Source organism: Nansenia antarctica, assembly GCF_963989245.1.
Source record: "Nansenia antarctica genome assembly, chromosome: 2".
NCBI classification, from domain to species: domain Eukaryota; kingdom Metazoa; phylum Chordata; class Actinopteri; order Argentiniformes; family Microstomatidae; genus Nansenia; species Nansenia antarctica.
In genome coordinates, this window is record NC_137675.1 from 41,947,262 (window position 1) to 41,972,881 (window position 25,620).

At 45.6% G+C, this 25,620-nt stretch overlaps 1 protein-coding gene across 1 annotated transcript in view; it reads left to right on the plus strand.

Moving 5' to 3' along the window:
• The window catches only part of LOC308151665 (sodium-dependent neutral amino acid transporter B(0)AT2-like), a gene marked incomplete at both ends in the record, with an annotated part of 63,981 nt that overhangs the window by 25,679 nt on the left and 12,682 nt on the right, over nt 1-25,620 (plus strand). The window contains 2 exons of the mRNA XM_080524573.1: nt 5,000-5,241; nt 5,381-5,561. Of these exons, the coding sequence (XP_080380699.1) occupies nt 5,000-5,241; nt 5,381-5,561 (423 nt within the window). The remainder of the gene's footprint in view (nt 1-4,999; nt 5,242-5,380; nt 5,562-25,620) is intronic.

Genomic DNA, 25,620 nt, shown 5'->3' on the forward strand with positions numbered 1-25,620 from the left:
TCATATTAGCTGTGCACTTTGTTGTGGTAAACATGTAAGCTATTACCATAAATTGCTAAGACACACTGTTTGTGTTGTTTTTGGATGGGGTGTTGAACATGAAGAAGAGGTTGTTAAGAAATACACCAAGCTCACGGAGAGCCAACACACCAACCTCACTGTTAACAAAGCAGGGCTGTTCATCACCCCCAAATATCCTTGGTTAGGGGCATCACCTGATGGTGTGACTGCCATGACATGGGTGTGGTGGAGGTTAAGGCACCCAGCAGCCTTCAGGGTACCACAATGGTGGAGAAAATCAGAGACAGCACGTTTTGTCTACAACTGACTGGGGGCAAACTATCACTAAAGAGGGACCATCAGTACTATTATCAGGTGATTTAAAAAAAATCAATCTGTTTTTATATTTGCTGGTGTAAAGCATCGCAATTGTTACTTTCATTTCAAGTTGACTAAATATAATGCATTATTTATTATTAGGTCCAGACCCAAATTCACCTGACAGAAGCAAGCTACTGTGACTTCGCTGTTTGGGGACCAGGGACAGCAGACACAGAAGAAATGTACATTGAGAGAGTTCTGCCTGATTCAGACTTCTTTGACATTATCTGCGAGAAGGTCCACACATTTGTCAGGACCTGTGTAATTCCAGAGCTAGTAGGTAAAGTCTTCACAGCTCCTGTTCTAGCATCACATGCCACCAAACCAGCTGAAGGCAAGAGTTGTTACTGTGGAATGCCTGTCCTGCCTACTGATGACATACTTGAGTGTACATCAGGGATCTGTAAAACACAATACATTCACAGCGCTTGCTTAAAGATAGACACCACTAACATAAAACGATCATGTTGGAAATGCAGTGACTGTAAAAGAGAACTAGCTAAACAGAAGAGGGAGCAGAAAAAACTGAACAAACCTTGACATGTCTTCATTCATTCTATGGTATACACAGCACAAAGGACAAAAATGTTCAGATGTTAATTTTTAATAAAACAATAACAATTAAAATAAAACAAACTTTCAGTACATGTTCAGTTTTTTTATTTCATTAAATGTACATAAGAATATGCAGTTTTTCCAAATGAAATGTACACATTTGTGATGAGGCATACAAAGAAATCTTCTACGGTGTGCGGGACATCCTATTTCCTAGTTTATTCTATTCACCCAGCACCCGTCGATGTGCGTACCATATACAGCTTTATCCATGTAGGTACTAACCCAAAGGAACAATAGAGGGAGCAACATTTATCAGAGCGCAGCACACTTGCACTATCTTGTCTAGAGGAGCATGAGGATGTTCAGCTTCACACATTTGAATTCCAATTCTACTCTGAAGGATGGTGTATCTATTTCGGGCCTCACCAATGACCCTCTCCACGTGGATTCTGACAGATGCAAGCCCTCGTGTGGACTCCAACTCTACTGGACTCAGTTGCTTTTTGCCCCTTGTAAATGCTGGGATCTTAAGTTGTGCATTGAAAAGACCAACTGAATCTGCTACATCAAATCCTCGATCTGCCAATATAACATCCCCTGGGTTAAGTTTATCCAAAAACCCACATCTTTCAGTCAGGTGTTTGTCGGATGTTCTACCACCCCATCCGTTAGATATAAAAGAAACAGTTCCTTGTGGTGTGATACCAATAAGATATTTTATGGTATGGTTGTGTTTGTAATTTGAATATGTCTGTGCTCTTGCTCTTGGGTCTCCAGGCTTTTCAATAAATATCTCGAAGTAGTCAATTATACAAGCACATCTACGAAAGACCTGTCTAAATACCATAGGCATTGACAGCATTAGTTCATCTCTATTTGGCCAAAACACAAGTGCTGGAACAAGCTTGGCATTCAATGCATCAATGGTGTTTCTAAATGTTCTGCTAGCAGTTGGAACGGAGACTCTAAAGATGCAGCTAAGCAATGCAAGGGGCAGGTTCATTTTGAGTCTCATAAGGGTTAAGACAAGTTGTTGGAAAGGAGAGAGGATTGTACCAGTTGGTAACAGGGAGAAGACAAACATACATATAAACAACGTGTAATTTGGCATAGGTGGGCATTCCAGTCATTGTTATCACTTTTTCATCATCATTTTCTAAGGTGGCTTCATCAAATGTACTTAATTTGATCATGTCCTTCAGCCGACGGTTCTCTTCCCTAAGGTAGTTGCATTCCCTCTCTAGTCTTGCAACATTATCCTCTCACCTGTTGTTGTTACACTGCTCAGCCTCAGGAGCAGGTAGCTCTGGCTCCATGTCAGGTAGGCTTTGATCTGGCAGTGCTGGGGCAGCTGCATCTTGCTGCTTCTCCTCACGCTTTTTCATAATTTTGTTGTGCTGCTCGTACCTGTCCATTGCTTTCTCCCTTTTCCTCTTCTTGTTGGGTGATGTGTGCGAGAACACTGATGGAACCCAGTCAGGAGACAAAGGGTCGTCAGATTTGAAACCTATGATTCAAGGCGATAATAACGTTACGGCATTAGTAGCTAGTGCTAACGTTAGCAACCTTTTGGCAAGCCACCTAAACAAACCATGCAGAAATGATTAACGTTAGCTATGTACAGATAATGGCTAAATGCTTTGCAATTGTAGCTAATTATATTAACATTACTTTAGCTAACTTACCTTTGATGAAATGTTCGCTGCACAGACGTGTGTGCTTTGATGGCATCCATTCTTTCTGTCTCGCTCCTGGTACACTTCGTTTGATGGCATTAATCCACACATTTCTCCTCTCTTTATTTTCTTTTTTACTCGGTATCCTATAAAGACACAACCCAGGCCTATCTCCTCGCCGGTTTGTACACCCGATTGCACAGCAACTATCTGGCATGATTGTTTTCTAACCAATGCTACTGTGTTTCCTGGTGCTCTGCAACTTCACGGGCAGTGCCTTTTGCCCGTCAGGTGGGCGTTTCCACTATGCTGTGACGTCACATGAAAGCTATGAATTGCCCAGATCCAATAGGCTACCCGACCATATTTTTCCTTTTTATTGACAGTTACAGTGAAGATTTAGACAGGAAGGATGGGTGAGAGAGAGAGGAGGGATGACATGCAGGATATGTCCCCGGCCGGAATGGAACCGGGGACCCTGCGGTTACATGGTCAGCTCTTAACCCACTACGCCACCTAAGCGCCCCATACCCGACCTTTCTAATGACCAACGGTACAGTTCTGGGGAAGAGGAACCACACATTGTCTCACGTCTCACTACATCACAGTTTCTGTTCTCAATGAGTTGATGAACTTGAGAGCAAAATCAGGAAGCGGCTGAATGATGCTTTCAACCTTCTGAACCAGCCTTCCCTGGACCGCCTTTGAGCATAGAAACAACAGGGTTCCCCGCATTTTCTAAAACATTTTTAAAGTTATTTTTTCTTAGTGGGGCAGTCACACTCATATTTTTAATTTTTATTGAGAGATACAGTGAAGATTTAGACAGGAAGGATGGGTGAGAGAGAGAGGAGGGATGACATGCAGGATATGTCCCCGGCCGGAATCGCTAATCTAATTCTTTAGACCTAATAGCTGAAACTTGAGACCTTTTTAGGCCTTATAAATCGGATTGCTGGATTTGAGGCTTATTAAGACCAGCGCGGGAGGGGCGCTTAGATGGTCGCTTGTCCTGCAAGGAAATCAGTCCGACCACATCTATTTACGTGGAAATTAATCAAGCTGGAACCCAAAAAAAGCCAATTCGTTGCCCCCGGGAGAAATTATTGCCGAACGAAGCTACGGCACGATGACAAAAAGCTATCATACGGTGATGAAATTATATTCAAAGAGGTCTAAAAAAGGTCTAAAAAGGTCGTAAATTTGACTTGTTGAAACTTGTAGGAACCCTGAAACAAGCATACACAACACATTTTGATGCAGCTGCTTATTCAATCTAGTTATTTTGGAGTACAGTAGGACAGTGTTTAATACGAGCACACCGACATCGCAGAAACGTGGAGCTGTGCAGGATGTTTGATAAGAGAATAGTTTTGCCTTATCAGCTTGCTTGTCAGATAGATTGTCAAAATGGAGTTTATTATAGCAGCTCATGAATCTCAGAGATGATAAGTGAAATTGTTTAAATATCAGGTCATCTTAACGAGGACCAGGCAATGGGACCAACTCCTATCTACTCTTCTACTGTCACCACACATTCTCACAGCGCAGAGAACCAGGGGGAAATGTTTTAGCGCAATCTGACATGAATAAGTGTGAATCAGTTGAAACAATGCGACATACTGATGACAGGATGTTAGGAATTTGAATGCGAGACAGGAGTAAGGATGTCGGATTTCAGTGGGATTGAGACTCGATAGACAAACACAGTTGTTAGGATTAAAACCGTCCACAATAGAACGTTCACATTTTCCATTTCCATTTTTGTCCACAAAAAGTACCCACCCACTCAGCAAAAAGTTTGCCCGCGTACAAAGTGCCAACCGTCATCCCCGCGCATCTCCCACATTTGGAGCAGATTATGGCCTATACTGTGGCACACTGCCAGTGTTAGCATATAGCTATGGTTAGCATTGTGCAGTGATGGCCTGAAGTAGTGTCAACGTCATCCAACCAATGCCTTGTTTTTGTTTAGGTAATGACTTGTATGCTAGCTTTAAGAGTATGTTCGCTGGTCATGTGACATAGTAATAGAATCCTGCCTCAGACAGATGGATCATGTTACACCAGCACAGCCAATTGGAAAAGTAGCATTTATTTACATAACAAGGATATTTTAACTTGAAATTCAACTCAAATTTATTTAAAAGCGAATTTGAATTGACCCCCCCTCTATCTTTCTCTCTCTCTGTCTCTCTCTCTCTCTTTCTCTCTCTCTCTCTCTCTGTCTCTCTCTGTCTCTCTCTCCTCTCTCTCTCTCTCTCTCTCTCTCTCTCTCTCCTCTCTCTCTCTCTCTCCTCTCTCTCTGTCTCTCTCTCTCTCTCTCTCTCTCTCTCTCTCTCTCTCTCTCTCTCTCTCTCTCTCTCTCTCTCTCTCTCTCTCAGTTGGAGATTTGGGGAAATGTGCAAGTATGGCGGCAGGCTGCCACACAGGTTTTCTTTGCCCTGGGTCTGGGCTACGGCTCTGTGATCGCCTACTCTTCCTACAACCCCATCCACAACAACTGCCACCGGGACGCCATCATGGTCTCCGGCATCAACTTCATGACCTCTGTGCTTGCATCTCTGGTCGTGTTCGTCGTGCTGGGCTTCCGGGCCAAGACCATCGCCATGAACTGTGTGACACAGTAAGGACTGAGAGAGAGAGAGAGAGTTAGAGAGAGAGAGAGAGAGAGAGTTAGAGAGAGAGAAAGAGAGAGAACGTGTGAGAATGTGTGGTAGCAAACAGTGATCCCACATGAATGAATGTCTTCCACACTTCTCCAGAAACCTTGGCCTCCTGACGGACATGGCCTCCACTGGATCCAACCATCACTGGTGGCAGTGGTTCAACATGTCCGAGCCCAGCTCAGTGACCCTGCCTGAATACAGAGAGTGGTACCAGCACTACGGCTCCCAGGTGGGGACAAACATCACCGACTGCGACCTGGAGAAGGAGATGAACAAGGTATTGTTTTCACAACACTTTCTGAATTCTGATTCTCATCCCACCCTCTTTCTTCCCCTTCCTCACTTCATTTTTCCGTTACCAGTTACCACTGTGTTTACTTGCTGTTTACTTGCTTCTTTTTAAATTATGTTTTATTATAAGGAGCAGTCCCATTCGTTCTGTATTGTATCAGGAGTATTGAGATGGTAGGAAATGTAGAGGGTGAGGACAGTATATGCATGCACTAATGTAGAGGTGAGGACAGTATATGCATGCACTAATGTAGAGGGTGAGGACAATATATGCATGCACTAATGTAGAGGGTGAGGACAGTATATGCATGCACTAATGTAGAGGGTGAGGACAGTATATGCATGCACTAATGTAGAGGGTGAGGACAGTATATGCATGCACTAATGTAGAGGTGAGGACAGTATATGCATGCACTAATGTAGAGGTGAGGACAGTATATGCATGCACTAATGTAGAGGTGAGGACAGTATATGCATGCACTATTGTAGAGGAGGACAGTATATGAATGCACTAATGTAGAGGTGAGGACAGTATATGCATGCACTAATGTAGAGGAGGAGGACAGATTATGTGACGCGATGTGGTGGAATGATCATCAAGTAGGCAAAGTAATTTTTCTGTTTTTTACATATGCTTAAACTACAGATTGTAAGCTTTCAAATGATGCGTCATACATAGACATCGGGAAAACATTGACGACATGAGTATTTGAAACTTGTTAACCCTGAAAACTAAATCCTGAGAAAAGGCCCTTCAAAGATTTCGTACTTTTTCACACCTTCACACAGGCAGGTAATGGGCGGTAACAATAGCTGGTCAACCCCACCCCCAACCACTCCCCCTCTAGATTGACAGCTATCAGCTGTCAATACCTGTCAGTGTTAGTCACTGGGTCAGACAGCTATAGTTATACAGCTATAACATTATTACCTAGCAAGGTATTACCTAAGCTAATTACCCAGCTTATTATTATTTATGGTTGTTGTAACTGTTATTGTCTTTTAATGATGCAAAAAAGTCTTCAATCAGAATCAGAATTTATTTTACAGTACACAAGAATAAAAAATATTTCGCTTTGGTTCTTCAACAAGGTACATAGTCACAATAATAAGTAATAAAGTACGAGACCCAAGATGGCTGCGCGCTCAGACGCTGCGGCTGGGGGGGCTTCAAAACGGGTGTTTTTTAGTGATTTTAAGCGCATCTGTATGTATATTTTTATTTTAGTACTTATAGGGAACGGTTGTGTAAATAGTACCTACAGCAGGCACGACTTATTAGAAGTTGGCACGCAAAACGAGAAGACAGTTACAGCGGAGTTCCTGAAGCAAAACAGGATATATCACGAGATCGCCCGTGTACCGGGAGAATCCTGGTACTCAGTCCCTTCCCTGAGGCGCAAACGCCGGCGTAAGGACCGTAAGCAACGACGGGGCTGCTGGGGAGGCCTGTTAGCTAGGCTAAGGAGGAGCCCTGACAAACCTGCTTTGCCGAGTATTTTCCTTTCCAACGTCAGGTCCCTGACGAACAAGATGGATGAACTGAGACTACAGGTTGCCAAAAATAACATCGTGGGAGATAGCTGTGTGATTATTCTTACTGAAACCTGGCTAAATGACACTATCGTGGACTCAGCTATTAGCTTGGAGGGACGGACCCTTCACCGGGCAGACCGCACGCAGCTCAGCGGCAAGTCAAGAGGGGGTGGGATCATAATATCGACGAAGGATAGCTGGTGCTTAAACACGAAAACTGTAAGTAGCCACTGCTCCCCAGACCTGGAATACTTGACTGTTAAATGCCGATCGTAATGCTAACATCTTTTTGGCTGCGGTAAGACCAGCAAATAAAACACGAAACATGGAAGCTGACAGATCTAATGATGAAGTATCATTCAAGATCAATAATCTCGGACAACAAGGTATATGGATCCCCAATAGATTAGATAAAGTGGAAGATATTAGTTTCCAAAATGCCGCCACCCCAGGACATTCCCAGTACATGTGTAAAAAGGAGCCCACATGACCGAGTGAACACAGATCACAAATTGAGGAGGGTATGATTTTCATGAGGTGGCGTCTTCTCGGAGTGAGGTATAACCTGTGTAAGAAGTTAAAGTGAATAAGCTTATGATTAGGATTTTTAGATGTGATATCCAGATTGTCCCAAACAGTCATCCAATCAATATCCCCATCAGAAAAATCAAGGTCTCTCTCCCATACCTGGTGAACAGCAAGAGGTTTACAGGAAGCTTCTAGTAAATTAGTGTATAATTTAGAGACTAAACCCCTTGTCTGTACTCCCACATCTAACATCGTGTGAAGCTCATGGGTATATAGAGATTGTCCCCAGGGAACACCATATGCACGCATGGAAGATCTAAGTTGCAGGTAAAGAAAAAATGAGAACCCTGGTAAATTGTAGGTCATACGCAGATCATTAAACATTCTAAGACCCTCATCATTAGAAATGTCAGAAAGAACATGTATACCTTTATCACTCCATTGGGGATATGAAAAGGGAACTTTTCCGGTTAGAAGAGCGAAATTGTGGAAGATAGGAGTATGGGTGTGCCACTTTAACTGAGAGTGAGTTGCCTTCTCGACAGCCAGCCATACTGATAAAAGAGAGGACATTATAGGGCCCAGCTTAGATTTGGATTGTTTAGTAGATAGACTTGAGTACACTAAGTCCTGTAAGCGGTGAGGGGAAGCCAAATTTTCCTCTATCGCTCGCCATGAAACCGATGCATTACAATCTAACCAGGTTGATAAAGGGCGCAGCACATACGCCCAAAAATACATTTTAAAATTGGGGACAGCTAGACCTCCATCCTGTCTGCTGCACTGTAGAGTGGATAGTTTTAAGCGAGGGCGCTTGCCTTTCCAAATAAATGTTGATATAAGACTATGGATCTTGTCCCAGTAACCCTTGGGAGGTGAGATTGGCAACATATTGGAATAAAAATTTACCCTGGGAAGAACATCCATTTTGACAATGGAGACACGTGCTTGTAGGGAGTGTGGATGAAGTGACCATCTATTCATGTCTGCCTCCACTCTGCTTAAGATGCCTTGGAAGTTTTTGGTTACAACTGAATACAGAGAGGGAAAGATATCTACTAAAATATACTATCTATTGAGATAATCTAGGTATTTAAAAGACTTAACGACTGGAATGTGAGATGGTAGGGTAGATGGATCAAGAGAAGTACTGAGAGGCATTAATGAAGACTTGGACCAATTGATCTTGTAGCCTGACAGAGTGCCAAACTCTTCAAAAGTGTCCAACACTCTGGGAATGGATGCTGGAGCCTTATCCATATATAACAGAATATCGTCGGCGAATAATGAAATGTGGTGTGATGTATTACAAAACTTGATAGAGGAGATAAGAGGGTGTTGCCGAATCTTTTGAGCTAATGGCTCGAGTGAGAGACAGAATAGGATTGGCGAGAGCGGACATCCCTGCCTAGAGCCCCTTGAAATTTTAAAAGAAGGTGAAATTATATTTCCTGTAGAGACCATAGCTGAGGGGTTTGAATACAAAACTTTGATCAATTTAGTGAAGTCTGAACCTAAGCCAAATTTGTCTAGTACCAGCCACAGATAGTACCATTCCAGCCTGTCAAAAGCTTTTTCAGCGTCTAATGATAGGACTGCACATGGAGACTTAATATCCTGAGAGAAGTGGAGTACATGGAGCAATCTACGAATATTGTCCGCAGCTTGGCGAGTTTTTATGAAGCCTGTTTGGTCATGATGAACGAGTTTGGTCATATGCACGTCAAGTCTAGAGGCCAGCACCTTGGCATAAATCTTTACATCGGCATTCAATATTGATAATGCTCTGTAGCTGCTACAGAGGGTGGGGTCCTTGTTAGGTTTTAGAAGGAGAGATAGAATGGCAGAGTTGGTGTCCCTATTGAAACACCCTTTCTCAACAGAAGTAGTAATCATGTCTAACATGAATTGGCCTAACACATCCCAGAAGGTAAGGTAGAATTCAGGAGGGATGCCATCCCAACCCGGCGATTTACCCTTCTTCATCTTTTGAATAGCGTTTATCAGTTCCTCCAGGGATATTGGAGTCTGCAGCTGGTCAGATTCGTCCTTATTCAGGGAGGGAAGATCTAGGCTCTGCAAAAAAGTTTTACAATTGTCCCTGTCTAGAATGACCTCGGAAGAATATAGCTTACAATAGAAGTTACGGAATTCAGAGTTAATTGCTTTGGGGTCGGAGATGGTATCATGAGAATCACTAGGCTTGATAGTTGATATGGTTGAGAACTTTTCGTCGTGTTTCAGTCTAAGGGCTAGGAGGTGGCTAGGTCTGGGGCCGTTAAAATAATAATTTCGTCTAGTCTTATGGATTAAGAATTCAGCTCGTCGTCTAAGAAGAGAGTTAAGTCCTAATTTGGTAATACGGATATTCCGGTCCCTAGTTTCAGAGAAAGATATCTGCTGCTGTTTTTCCAGTGTTGCAAGATCGGATTCCATCTCATCAATTCTGCCCAACCGAGTCTTGTTAAGGTGGGATGAAAAAGATATTGAAACGTTCCTGATACACCCTTTCAACGCATACCAAAAGATACGAGGGTCATCAACACTACCAACATTCTCAGATACAAATTTATCAAGCTCGCTCCTAAAATAAGTACAATAATCAATATTTTTCAGAAGGGTTGTATTGAAGCGCCAGCGTGATGCTTTAGTTGGTGTATTAGCTAAAGTCAATTTGACCATAATGACACAGTGATCAGAAAGTGGACAAGGAAACATTAATGCATCATGTAATTCAGAAATGGATGGAGAAATGAAAATGTAATCTATACGCGAGTATGTTTTATGTCTGTTGGAAAAGAAGCTGTATTGTTTAACCGAGGGGTTAATAACTCTGAATGTGTCCAGGAAGTTAAAGTCTGATATAAAACGTGACAGAAAGGCCGATGCTGAATTTTGGGAGTGAGAATGTTGGTCCTGAGGATGTGAGCGATCTAAGGCAGGGTCCAGGGTCGCATTCATGTCCCCACCCATGATCAAAGCATAGTCCTGTAACTCTGACATTATCACTGACAGTTGTTGGAAAAACTCTTTGTCAAAAGGGTTGGGGGCATAAACAGACAAGAACGCCAGCTTTCGCCCAGCAATAATGGTTTTGATCAGTGAGACCCGCCCATCAGCACTGCCAGACTTCTCCAGGACATTTATAGATAGGGAGCGTTTTGTTACAATAAGAGAACCACGGGATTTGGAATTATATGAAGCCGACGCTGCTATACAGTAGTGTCTGTTAGCAAAACGACGTACATCAGCTGCTTTAAGATGTGACTCCTGTACAAATGCTATATCAACCTTCTTCCTATAGAGGTAATCTAGACATGCCGCACGTTTGATCGGGCCATTTAAACCATTCACATTCCAGCTGGCTATTTGAAGAGTTGTCATACTAGATGAGAGTTGGGCTGTGTAGAAAGAGGGGCAACAGTAGGAATTACCCACTCCCTAGAAATGAACAACAGGAGTAGACCTGTGGGTCTGGTAAACAAAGACAGTACATTGTAATGAACATCAATATAGTGAGAACAAGAAGAACTATAACACCCCCCACCCATATCGCCAAAATACCCAGAAATGCCACCAAATAACGTGTGACAAGAAAAATAATAATAAAAATAAACAAACATATTCCCCATATCCCCAAAAAACATTAGACACCTGACGCTGAGAACGGGGGCTATAAACACAGTCACCTAGCCCGTTCCCTTAACCAAAACAGTTGCCTACATAGGCAGTATTGGGTAACTATCCCATAAAAAGAAAAAACGATATTATTCTGATGCATAATTTTCTATGATAGGCTTAATAATTGCTGTATTTTCGATCCGCTCAGTGGTTTAACACCAACCATCCAACCTGTACTCCTGCGTGTGCGAGAACGATCACCAAATTGCGTTCAGTCCCCAGCCTCCAATGGCTTCTGTGCGTTGAGGAAGTCCTCTGCTTCGGCATGCGAGTCGAAGACACGCTGATGGGAACCGTGGATCACTTTAAGCCTGGCCGGATAAAGGAGGAAAGATTGGAACCCTCGCCTCTTCGCGATGTCCATGGCAGTAGAGAAGAGTCGGCGCCGAGCGATGGTGTGTTGGCTGTAGTCAGCGGAGAAGCGGATGCTCCTCTCGCCGAGGTTGAGCGGTGTCAGCCGGGCAGCTTTGAGGATTCTGTCGCGGTCTGTGAATCGTAACATCTTGCAAATGAGGGTCCGTGAGCCATTGGCATTGGCATTACGGGGAAGAGGGAGACGATGTGCCCTCATGACTTCTAACGTCTCTCCGCTCAAGTTGGGGAACCATTTGGGAAGATTGGAGGAGATGTATTGGACCGCGTTGGAACCCTCGTTTCCCTCAGGTATTCCCATAATGCGTATGTTGTCACGTCGGCTACGGTCCTCTAAATCAGCTAGCTTAGTTTCGAGGTTAGCCTTGTTATCAAATGTAGTTTCCTCAGCTTTCTCCATCTTTTTGCGAAGTTCAGTGCATTCACCACGGAGTTTCTGCACGTCTTTTGTACAGTTAGCTAGGTCGGTCTTGATTGCATCAAGTTTGCCGTTCATACCAGAGAATTGGTTTTCAATGAAAAGACGTTGGTCCGCCATAGCCTTACTCGGCATGTTCGCTAGCTCGTTTGTCTCCACTTCGTCTTGAGAAGATTCTGGGTCAGGAGAGGATGGCTTGGACTTTCTTGTGTGCGGCATTTTGAGCTATGAGTTGTTAAATAACATTTACTGTATCAGAATTATTAAATAAAAGTTTACTATGAGTAGTTTCAAAAGAAATAAGGGAAATAGGGCAGGAGCAAGCGCGCTACGCAGCCATCTCTTCTGCAGGTCACGTGACTCACCCAGTGGAGAGCATCCTCACCTACGGCATCTGCAACTGGTTCTCCAGCTGCACAACAGCGGAGAGAAATGCGCTACAGAGAGTCGTGAGAACAGCACAGAAGATCACCGGCGCCCCCCTCTCCTCTCTGGAAGAGCTGTACAACACACGCTGTCTCAGGAAGGCCTCCAAGATCTCCAGGGACCCGACCCACCCTGGGTACGAACACTTTACCAGGCTGCCCTCGAAAAGGCGGTTCAGGACCCTGGCCGCAAGGACAAACAGACTGAAGAACAGCTTCTACCACAGGGCCGTCCAGGCCCTGAACACAGCAAAGACCTAAGTTCTGGGCCCTGGACAGTCTGGACGGATTGATGGCAGCTGCTGGACTGAAAAAATCAGGTGTAGTGCTGAGGCACAAACATGTACATTTCAAGCCTGCAAACTGTGACACTTTAAATAAATGTGAAATAATACTATTGTGCAATATGACAACCCTAGTCGTCTATCTGTACAGTATAGTACAGTGGATAGTGTACATAGCCTTTATTTATGTAAACCAGCTCCTTCCCTTCTTGTGATTTTTTTTTTAAAGTGTTTTTTTTTTTTTCCTTTCCTAACACCAGGGGAGCTACCCCTCCTAAATTTCGTTGTTTGGTACCTGTACTGTAGCAATGACAATAAAGTCCATTCATTCATTCATTCATTCATTCATTCATTCATTCATTCATAAAGTGATAGGTATAAGTGATGGTAGTCGCACTACAGCAGAACAATAGTGCGACAAGCTGTGCAAAGTACAATCAGTGTTAGTCACTGGGTCAGATAGACTTTTCAAAGAGAAGTTTACAGTACTTAGCTAGCTATTGCTAACATTATCACCTAGCAATGTTATTACTGTAGCTAATTAGCCAGCTTATTATTATGGAGGCATTAAGAGTAATTTGCTGATGTCTTGTGCTGGAAATAGTGTAGTGCTCAGTAGTCAATGTCCAGCCTTATAGTTCAGTTTCAAGTTTCAAGTATAGTTGGAACTGAGGGCAACAACTGAGAACATACAACAGACTATACACAGGTAAGCATGCAAGGTCTGTGAATTGACTATCAATAGATAATAAATCATGACACAGTTCAAAATGCTGTATCTATGCCCAACTGTTCTTGTTATTCAACAAAATATTGCCAGTGAGTTGTTGAGCTGCTGTGTCTGGTGGGGTGGAGGGCATCAAATCTGCAACAGAAGGAAGATAGTACATTAAAATATTGCCTACAGTTACTGGCACTCCATATTCATAAAATACTACCATACCATGTTCATAAAATAGCTAGCCTAATACATGATAATGATAATTACCTAGTGCTCAGAGTAGTGTGTTTGGCGTTAGCCAACTAGCGGCTAGCTCGTTCATAACAAAGAAAGCAACACATGTTTTTAATTAATTTTAATTAATTAATGCACTAATCATTTAATTTTTAAACTTTTAACATTTCTGTAATCTATTACACTTGACATGTTACAGTATTCCAGTATTACACACTGAACATGAGTCTTACACACAACGTTTACAACGTAGACATACTAACCGTACTTACAACGTAGACAGACTACCGAGCTACAATGCTGCTAGCATGCTAATAACCAAAGGTTCAGCTTGCAGACTGAACAATGTGGTTTCAGTTAGTTGCTAGTGGGTAATAATAAAGAAATGTCTAAATACACGAACACACTGGTTTCAACTAGTAACTAACAACTAACTTAACTAACAAAGTCGCTATGTACATTAAATAGAAGATCTTACCTTACGAGTCTTAGTGGAGTGAACAAACAAGCACGAGTGCTTCTCGTAGCCAAATCGATCGACCAATGAGAAAAAACCTGGAACCAGTTTATCCACTCCCACAAGGGAGGATTTCCCGGGAGAAATCAGGCTAAAAATAAGCTTATTTTGTTGATTAAGTACACGTATTTAACTATCGTAAAACTGCTCGAAAAAATAACGAGTGGGTAGTTCAAAACCTTAAATTGTGTCTGATGACAAAAAAACGAAATCAGATTTTTTTGCTCTGAAAAACTTTGAACGCTGATTTGAAGCCTTTCCCGTTTGCAACTCCATAGCAAAGCGATGATATGACGTCACATATGCATGCACTAATGTAGAGGTGAGGACAGTATATGCATGCACTAATGTAGAGGTGAGGACAGTATATGCATGCACTAATGTCGGGAGCGTTACCGCTAAGCCACGACTTTCCTACGCCACGATACTTTTCCTCATTCCTCAGTCCGCTGGTAATCAAGTTAGCTCTAATACAAAAGTTTGGTTTTTTAACACTAGAACAGCCGTGAGGTGTTAAACAGCACCAGTGAGTACAAAAAAAATTCTACCTTTGCACTCGATCACATTTCAGGACCCTCCTTTCATGACTTTTCCTAGATATGTGCGTTCTACCACCCAGCATTTTTACATTTTCAAAATCGAGTTAGTATAAAGCGTTTTAGCAGTATTTCTGTGTGTGTCTGTGTATTTGTGGCTGCCATCTTTTTCTCCAAGCCTGCAATTCTCTTTTATATCAGCAGAGGTAGCAAGGGGGCACACACTGTGCTCAAATTCAGGCTTCAGTGCTGAATGAGACACAGTGCATAAGACTGATATTTGTGTTTATATATAGGCTACAATAACAATCAAAATAAGATATGTATATGTGCAGACAGTTATGAAAATGATAAACTGTACAGTATGTCTCCCAATCAATGTTCGTTCAGACAATACAACCAAAGGCGTAAAAATACTGATGTTCTCATAATGTAATTATAGATATAGCTAAATTAGACTGTAGACTGCTATGGAGGTATATTGAAACCAATATATAGATTATATATATAGATTATATATACAACCTGATTGGATTAAATAATAATAATTTCCCCACTTCTCTGCTTATAGGAACTTTATGCATTTTAGAGAAACATGCAGAGCATGTATTTGACAAAGAAACGTGTAGGCTAAGAACTAGTTTCTAAAGTGAGTTACAATCACTTGATGGTTGATACACGGGGGAGGGTAATCTTATTGATCGTTTCCCATTAGCAAACAATAGCTGCCAATTCATGAGCGAGCCAAGCGGGTTTCAAAGCTGCCAAGCGGGTTTCAAAGCTGCCAAGCAGGTTTCAACGCTTACAGCAGTCGATTGTCTGCTGATGTTACGGGCACGGCCGGCGTGAAGTTCACGACAAATAAACAGACGTTATCACTGTGAAGCTCATAACTATGATAACACAATATTGCAATATTTATTACTATTATTTTTGTATAATAATAATCAACCATAATTCGTTAGTAATGAAAACTCCCGCAGTTCCGATCAATCTCCTCTCCACTTTACACATTACATAACCAAGATCTCTTTTGACATCACAACAATGTCAACACAATCACAACAGAATCTTATTTTATCCAACCAGGTTTTATATTTTGATTATGACATCATGTCTTTCAACATTGTCACACTTTTCATTACACACATTAGCGGCATCAAAAATGATGTGCTGGGCGTGCGAGGGAGCGTGCTTATTCTGGCAGATTGTGAAATATTAAAACCAATAACATTCTGAATGATTTATCATTCTGTACTCTTTCTCTCCTTTCTTTCATGTATTTTCTTTTCTTTTTCTCAATTAGTAGTCTCCTAATCTCGCTACAGTTTGAGCGAGACTGTAACTGTCATTGTTTGAATGAATGAATGAATGGTCTTTATTTGTCATTGATATAGTACAGGTACCAAACAACGAAATTTGGGAGGGGGGGCTCCCCTGGTGCTAGGAAACTAGGTGCTAGGAACTGGTGCTATAACTGTGTTCATGTTATAATGTTTAGTGAACGAACAATTGTTAGGTGTTTGCCACAAATCGGAATTATCTTGCCGTGAAATGTGTACATCAAATAACATGATGTCGGCGATCTACTAGAACTGCGGGACGACTGCAATGTAGGCTACCATATATATCTGCCATATCATACCGTTTTATATTGAAAAATATGATGGTAAATAAATACATGTGGGACCGATGTATGATATGGCAAAGGTGTGGTGTGTATCAGTCTGTCTCGTTCCAGCGAGTCAACTCGTGTTGACTCAATAAGACATGCGCTTGATGGGGGGAGTGTTGATGGCTCTCGATCGTTTCCGATCAATGAACAAAGACATCGGGTTTCCCCCGCTCCACCACGTTTCAACGGTGTGTTTCTGTAACCATTTTCTCCTCCTTGTTGCATAAAACAAATTTAGACCACTATATAAATATAGACCACTATTTATAAATAATAATCCACAGATCTCTTTTGACATCACAACAATGTCAACACAATCACAACAGAATCTTATTTTATCCAACCAGGTTTTATATTTTGATTATGACATCATGTCTTTCAACATTGTCACACTTTTCATTACACACATTAGCGGCATCAAAAATGATGTGCTGGGCGTGCGAGGGAGCGTGCTTATTCTGGCAGATTGTGAAATATTAAAACCAATAACATTCTGAATGATTTATCATTCTGTACTCTTTCTCTCCTTTCTTTCATGTATTTTCTTTTCTTTTTCTCAATTAGTAGTCTCCTAATCTCGCTACAGTTTGAGCGAGACTGTAACTGTCATTGTTTGAATGAATGAATGAATGGTCTTTATTTGTCATTGATATAGTACAGGTACCAAACAACGAAATTTGGGAGGGGGGGCTCCCCTGGTGCTAGGAAACTAGGTGCTAGGAACTGGTGCTATAACTGTGTTCATGTTATAATGTTTAGTGAACGAACAATTGTTAGGTGTTTGCCACAAATCGGAATTATCTTGCCGTGAAATGTGTACATCAAATAACATGATGTCGGCGATCTACTAGAACTGCGGGACGACTGCAATGTAGGCTACCATATATATCTGCCATATCATATACCGTTTTATATTGAAAAATATGATGGTAAATAAATACATGTGGGACCGATGTATGATATGGCAGAGGTGTGGTGTGTATCAGTCTGTCTCGTTCCAGCGAGTCAACTCGTGTTGACTCAATAAGACATGCGCTTGATGGGGGGAGTGTTGATGGCTCTCGATCGTTTCCGATCAATGAACAAAGACATCGGGTTTCCCCCGCTCCACCACGTTTCAACAGTGTGTTTCTGTAACCATTTTCTCCTCCTTGTTGCATAAAACAAATTTAGACCACTATATAAATATAGACCACTATTTATAAATAATAATCCACAGATAGGCACAGTCACAGTGCTACATGAAAATATCTAGCCACAGACCACATATCATAGCTCCGCCCTATATGTATTTATCATAATATTTCTCAATATAAAACGGAGGTACTACGATATATGGCAGATATATGTATGGTATATTATGGCAGTTTCTGGCGCCTGTCCCGTTCTGTTGTTCAAAGAATATAATATAAAACGCATCACATGTTTGTCATTGTGTGAAAATGTTTCTGTAGCGAAGAGCCTTGGTTCAATCTGGAGCTGATCAACTCCGGACGGCAATAGCACGTTGTGGGTGCAATTGTGCAAGAATAACACTATTTACAGCGCTGTCATTTATTGCTATATTTATTACTGTTATATATAAATGTGAACATTACAGATACCTGGTCAACACAGCTTGGGATTCCAAGGAAATTACTTGGAACTATGTGTGAAAGGGACAACATTGCAATATATATTACAGTTATTTTTAAATAATGATAATCAACTTTCATTCGTTAGTAATGAAAACTCCCGCAGTCTCGATCAATCTCCTAGATCAATCTCCTCTCCACTTACATTACATACATGCATACGTTATTATATATGCTCTGTCTGTCCCCACTTCTCTGGAACTGCATTTTTTTCTCTTCTTGGGTGACATCGCCATCCAGCGGTTTTTGTAGGTCAGTACACACTCCCCCATTGTGAAGAGTGGTCGTGTGATTCCACACCTCGTCGCGCTTTAGTAGGTAAAAAAACGGCGCGCCCCTAGTGTTAACTATGTTGTGGTCAAAGTAGAGATTCTCAGCTTTAATTCAATGTTTTTTTTCTGATTGGGTTCACCATTTAGAAAGTACAATATCCTTGACTATTAATGAAAATTAGCCTTCTGGCTCAATCTGGCAACACTCCATACGTCGCAACTGCAAGGTCCTCAGCCTTAAAGGGCTCTCACCTAATTCCCACCAAAGAAACATACTGGTCAATTATTAGCGTCTCACAGTAGCCGCTACAATCTAGCAATTTATGACGGTTTTGACAACAACAACAAAAAACGTCCAAACCTATTATACATGCCCAAACCATAGCACCACCATGTTTCTCAGATGAGGTGGTATGCTGTAAATCTTGAGGAGCAGATGCTTTTTTCTCCAAACTTTCCTTTTGAAATCAACTCTGGTACATAATATATAATAATATAATGATAATATTCATCTTATCTGTCCACAAGAGATGTGCGGAACACACCTGCCTCACCAGAAGAACCTGTCAAGCCAATTTTCCACTACATAGACAACGTATACAAAGGGTTGTCATTTCTATATGGTGAAACCAATCTGAAAAAAGAAAACATTGAATTAAAGCTGAGACTATTTAACACCATTTTGTTTGATTAAAACTCAAACTGTTGGAGTATAGAGCTAAAATAAGACAGAATGCTTTGTCTTTCCAATACTTAAGGAGGTCAGTGTACATATAGCAGTACTGACAGAGCGTCATCTTCATAGGACCACACCTCTAATAACAATAACCCTGCTGGCTTAGCGCAGTCATTACTACGGTCATGGCTGCCTCCATATTTCCACAGCTTGTCAAGTCAAGTCAAGTCAACTTTATTTGTATAGCACTTTACGTACAGCAATGCTGAGCCAAAGTGCTTCACAGTAAAATAGATAAAATGCAGGAAACAGGCAAGCACAATGCACACAACACAAAACATGGCAAAATCAAAAGACAAAAAGGACCAAAACAATAAAACAATAAGACAATAAGAGCCAGGGACCTACAACAAAAACCACAAAATAATAAAAGCCAGGGACCAATAGCTAGGTGGGGGGGAAGGCTAGGGAAAACAGGTGTGTTTTAAGGAGAGATTTAAAAATCTCCAGGATCTGAGCGGCCCGTACGTGGAGGGGGAGGCTGTTCCAGAGTTTAGGTGCAGCAGCCGAAAAGGCTCTGTTCCCCCTGGTTTTCAGCCTGGTTCTGGGCACCACCAGCAGCAGCTGGTCTGCTGATCTGAGGGATCTGGAGGGGGTGTGGCGGTGCAAGAGCTCAGAGAGGTAAAGGGGGGCCAGTCCATTTAGTGCTTTAAAAACGGTCAGGGATAATTTAAAATCAATGCGGTAACGCACAGGCAGCCAGTGGAGCGAGCACAGAATTGGACTAATGTGTTCCCACTTTTTAGTCCTCGTAAGGAGGCGCGCAGCCGTGTTTTGGACGAGTTGTAGGCGGCGGAGCAGGGACTGGTCGATCCCCACGTAGAGTGCGTTACAGTAGTCCAGGCGAGTATGTTGTGCCTCCTAATCTGACACGCCCCCGTGAGCCTCGTTCTGGCGCCCCCTCCCGGCCGGATTGAGTGGGCCGGATCTCTGGCTCTGTTTGCAGCAGGTGTGGGCTGTTACCTTTCAGCCCAGCTGTCCCAATCACCACCTGGACAGCCGCCTACTTAACCCTGCTACAGACGGAGATCCAACGCTTGAACATAACTTTCTGTATGGACCCCCTCTGACTACTCTCTTCTGGATTTCCCTCCCTGGCTCGACCCCTGGACTCCCCTCTGGACTACTCTCTCATGGATCACTCTCCCTGGCCCGAAAAGGATCTCGGACTTTGCTCACTAGGGTAGTATCGCAGCACATAATACAACACCCCTGACCTCATACACGCACACACACATAATTACACACCCCATAACTATCGCCTGCATCACACCTTATGTTTGTTTTTCCACTAGTTAGTGTAGGGCCTATTTCTTTGCGTATATCATCCTTAATAAATCATTGTATATTCTCCTGGCCTCTGTCTCTGTTTCTCTGGGGTTCCACCACATTTGGCTTTTCCAGTTTCAAGGTGTGCATAACAGTATGTTCAAGCCATTATGAGCCAAGGTGGAACTCCAGAGAACAAGGGTGGTTCCCCGGGTATTGGGGTTCTCCCATTAGTCGTAGATTTACGCAGAGAGGTAAATAGCCATGCTACGCAACTTACCAGTCTGCAGGCCGAGCTCCAGAAGGCCTTCCCCACGGTCCAAGGCCAGATAGCCGTACTGGAGAATACCACCCGTGCCACCGTCGGGGCTGTAAATAGTCTCGAGACGAAGATGGACGCCCTGTCCGGGTCTCTCGCCTCCATCCAGCGTTCTCTGGACCTCATCGCCGCTGGCAGCAGACCACCCCCTGACACGAGTTCCATATCTGGGCAGATGACTAATCCCCCGGTCGATCCTGTGAACCCCGTTTCGCTCTATCCTCCTGTCGCTCACTGGGAACCCAGGTTAGTCAGCCCCGCTCCATTCCATGGTGACTTTGATTGTTGTCGGGGTTTCCTGACCCAGTGCGAATTAGTATTTACGCACCAGCCTTCCAAGTACTCCTCCGACGGGGCCAAGGTAGCGTTTATCATGTCTCTACTCGCTGACAAAGCGCTCAAATGGGCCATAGCCGCTGTCGGGAGCAGTTCAAGATACTCCACGGATTACCCCCTGTTTAAAGCGGAGTTCCGGTTCGTGTTCGACCACCCCCAGGACGGGCAGGATGTAACCGGCCGCTTGTTAGCCATCTCCCAGGGTTCCCGCTCTGTAGCCGAGTACATGGTCGAGTTCCGTACTCTAGCCACGGAGACAGGCTGGAATAACGGAGCCCTCCTCAACCTTTTCCACAAGGGGTTACATGATTCCATCAAGGACCTGTTGGTGCGCGACGATCCCGGCACCCTTAATGAGCTGATTACCCTGGCCCTTAGGATGGATGCACGCCTCCAGGTACGACGCACCGACCGCGTCCAGCGAGCTGTCACGCGCCCCACTACCTATCGCGCCGGAACGACCCCGCCCCCTTCTCTGCCCATGCTGCCTCCTCTCGTGGCTACTTCCGGGGCTGGGGAGCCCATGGAGATCGGCCGCTCTCGGCTCTCGCGAGAGGAGCGAGAACGGAGGCTTCTCAACAAGCAGTGCCTGTACTGCGGCAAGGAGGGGCACATCATCCGGGCGTGTCCTGTCCGGCCAAAAGACCCAGCTCACCAGTAGGGGGCATACTGGTGAGCAACACCTCTCTCTCTCAGCCCCAGGTCACCCCCAGTCGCCTATTCCCTGCCACTCTCACCTGGGGGAAGGACACCCTGTCTGTCAGCGCCCTCATCGACTCCGGGGCTGATGGTTGTCTAATCGATGAAAACTTAGTCCACCAGGCGGGCATCCCCCTAGTCCTTCTAGACCGCCCCATCATGCCTAGGGCCATTGATGGCCGCCCTAGGAACTATCACCCACACCACTGGGCTTATATCTCTTACGATCTCCGGGAATCATACCGAGGAGATCCGGTTCTTTGTCCTTCAGACCCCCACGTCTCCCCTGGTGCTGGGTAGACCCTGGCTCGAGAGACATGAACCTCACATCTCCTGGGCTTCGGGCCAGATCCTAGGCTGGAGAGGTACGTGTTACGCCTCCTGCCTTCGCTCCGCCCTGTCTCCCTCTAGCGACCCCAAGTCTAAGATCACTCCGCCTGACCTCACCGGTGTTCCTCCCATCTACCACGACCTAGCCCAGGTGTTCAGCAAGGACGAGGCACTCTCCCTTCCACCCCATCGCCCGTATGACTGTCCTATAGACCTCCTGCCTGGTGCCACCCTTCCTAAAGGTAGACTTTACAGCCTCTCACTCCCTGAAAAGGAGGCGATGCGTAACTACATTACGGAGTCCATCAACTCTGGTATCATCCAGCCCTCCTCCTCTCCCCTCGCGGCTGGATTCTTCTTCGTATCCAAGAAGGACGGTGGGCTCAGACCTTGCATTGATTTTCGGGCTCTGAATGACATTTCTGTAAAGAACCGTTATCCCCTTCCCCTCATTAGCTCCACCTTCGAACCCCTCACCCATGCCAAGGTATTCACCAAGCTGGACCTACGTAACGCCTACCATCTAGTCCGCATCAGGGAGGGGGACGAGTGGAAGACCGGGTTTAACACCCACCTCGGCCATTTTGAATACCGCGTCATGCCTTTTGGTCTATCTAATGCCCCTGCTATTTTCCAGGCCCTGGTCAACGATGTCCTTCGGGACATGTTAAACATTTTTGTTGTTGTGTACCTTGACGACATTCTTATTTTGTCTCGGTCCGTGGAGGAGCACCACCAGCACGTCCGGCTAGTCCTGCAGAGACTCCTGGAGAACCGCTTATTCGTGAAGGGGGAGAAGTGCGTTTTCCACACCAGCTCGGTCACCTACCTGGGTAATGTGGTGGAGGACGGACAGATGCGGGCGGACCCTGCCAAGGTCAAGGCCGTCGTGGAGTGGCCTCAGCCCACGGACCGGACCCAACTTAGACGCTTCCTGGGGTTCGCGGGATTTGTGAGGCGGTTCATTAAAGGGTTCAGCCAGGTTGCAGCGCCGCTCACTGCGCTTACCTCCACCTCACGGCCCTTCTGCTGGACCGCCGCTGCTGAGACCGCTTTCGGCACACTAAAACACCTGTTCTCCTCCGCGCCAGTGCTGATCCACCCCGACCCCGAGAGACAGTTCATCGTAGAGGTAGATGCTTCGGACACGGGGATCGGGGGGGTCCTCTCTCAACGGTCGGGGGAGGACCAGAAGATACACCCTTGCGCCTACTTCTCCCAGCGCTACGAACCCGCGGCCCAAAATTACGACGTGGGCAACAAGGAGCTGCTGGCGGTTCACGAGGCCCTGAGGGAGTGGAGACACTGGCTGGAGGGAGCCAAACTACCGTTCCTGGTGTGGTCTGACCATAGGAACCTCACTTACCTTGGGTCCGCCAAGAGGCTCAACTCTCGACAAGCCCGCTGGGCTCTTTTTTTGTCGTTTCGACTTCACCCTTACCTACCGTCCCGGCTCCAAGAACGTCAAAGCTGATGCTCTCTCCCGCCAGTTCCCCAAGGCGGATTTGGGTGTCGCTGAGGGGGGAGATACCATCCTGTCCCCGTCCCGGGTGGTGGGGTTCGTAACCTGGCCCGTCGAGGCTTTGGTGAGACAGGCTCAGCGGGCCGAACCAGACCCTAGGACCGGACCCCCTAACCGTTTGTTTGTGCCTACAGCTGTCCGAGCCAGGGTGTTGGAGTGGGGCCACTCCAGCTGCTTCGCTTGCCACCCCGGCGAGCGGCGGACGGCGGCATTCATCGGGAGGAGGTTCTGGTGGCCCAATCTCAGGGGGGACACCAGGGAGTTTGTGGCCGCCTGTACGGTGTGCGCCCGTAGTAAGGCCTCCCATCGGCCTCCTGCGGGTCTCCTGCAGCCTCTCCCGGTGCCCAGCCGACCGTGGTCGCACATCGCCGTGGACTTTGTTACTGGGCTCCCTGTCTCCCAGGGGTGCGACACCATTCTCACCATCGTGGACCGGTTCTCCAAGGCGGTCCACTTCGTTCCCCTCCCGAAACTGCCCACAGCGGCCGAGACGGCGGACCTCCTAACTCTCCACGTCGTACGCCTCCACGGGTTCCCCTCGGATGTGGTTTCAGACCGGGGCCCCCAGTTCGTCTCCAAGGTCTGGCGGGCCTTCTGCAGAGGCATTGGGGCCACCACCAGTCTCACCTCCGGGTACCACCCTCAGTCCAATGGGCAGGCCGAGCGTGCCAACCAGGCTCTGGAAGCCGCTCTCCGATGTGTCTCCGCCCACAATCCCTCCTCCTGGGCAAAATACCTGCCGTGGGTGGAGTACTCCCTCAACACTATGGAGAGCGCCGCCACTGGTATGTCCCCATTCGAATGTTCCCTGGGTTACCAAGCCCCTCTGTTTCCCCAACAGGAGCTGGAGGTGGCGGTCCCAACCACCAGGGCCCATCTCCGCCGGTGTCGCAACGTGTGGAGGACCGCCAGGGCGGCGTTGCTCCGCGCCACCGAGCGCGCCCGGCGGAGCGCGAACCGGCGGAGGGTGCCGGCCCCTGACTACCAGCCAGGTCAGAGGGTTTGGCTGTTGGCCCGGGACCTGCCCCTCCAGACCTCCCAAACCTCCACCCGGAAACTCAACCCCCGGTACGTTGGTCCCTATCCCGTGGACCGTATCGTCAACCCCACGGCGGTACGTTTGACCCTTCCTCCCTCCCTCAAAATACACCCGGTGTTCCATGTCTCCCAGCTTAAACCTGTGGCCGCCAGCCCTTTGTCTTCCCCCAGCCCGGCTCCGCCGCCGCCCCGTGTCCTGGATGATGGGGACCCGGTATGGACGGTAAACAAACTACTGGAGGTCCGCCGCCGGGGTCGCGGGTTTCAATACCTAGTGGACTGGGTTGGCTACGGGCCCGAGGACCGGACTTGGGTGCCTGCGTCCTATCTCGCCGACCCGTCCTTATTGGAGGATTTCTACCGAGCCAACCCCGGGGCCCTGGGTCCGTCGTCCGGTGCCTCCCCTGAGGAGGGGGGTACTGTTGTGCCTCCTAATCTGACACGCCCCCGTGAGCCTCGTTCTGGCGCCCCCTCCCGGCCGGATTGAGTGGGCCGGATCTCTGGCTCTGTTTGCAGCAGGTGTGGGCTGTTACCTTTCAGCCCAGCTGTCCCAATCACCACCTGGACAGCCGCCTACTTAACCCTGCTACAGACGGAGATCCAACGCTTGAACATAACTTTCTGTATGGACCCCCTCTGACTACTCTCTTCTGGATTTCCCTCCCTGGCTCGACCCCTGGACTCCCCTCTGGACTACTCTCTCATGGATCACTCTCCCTGGCCCGAAAAGGATCTCGGACTTTGCTCACTAGGGTAGTATCGCAGCACATAATACAACACCCCTGACCTCATACACGCACACACACATAGTATAATTACACACCCCATAACTATCGCCTGCATCACACCTTATGTTTGTTTTTCCACTAGTTAGTGTAGGGCCTATTTCTTTGCGTATATCATCCTTAATAAATCATTGTATATTCTCCTGGCCTCTGTCTCTGTTTCTCTGGGGTTCCACCA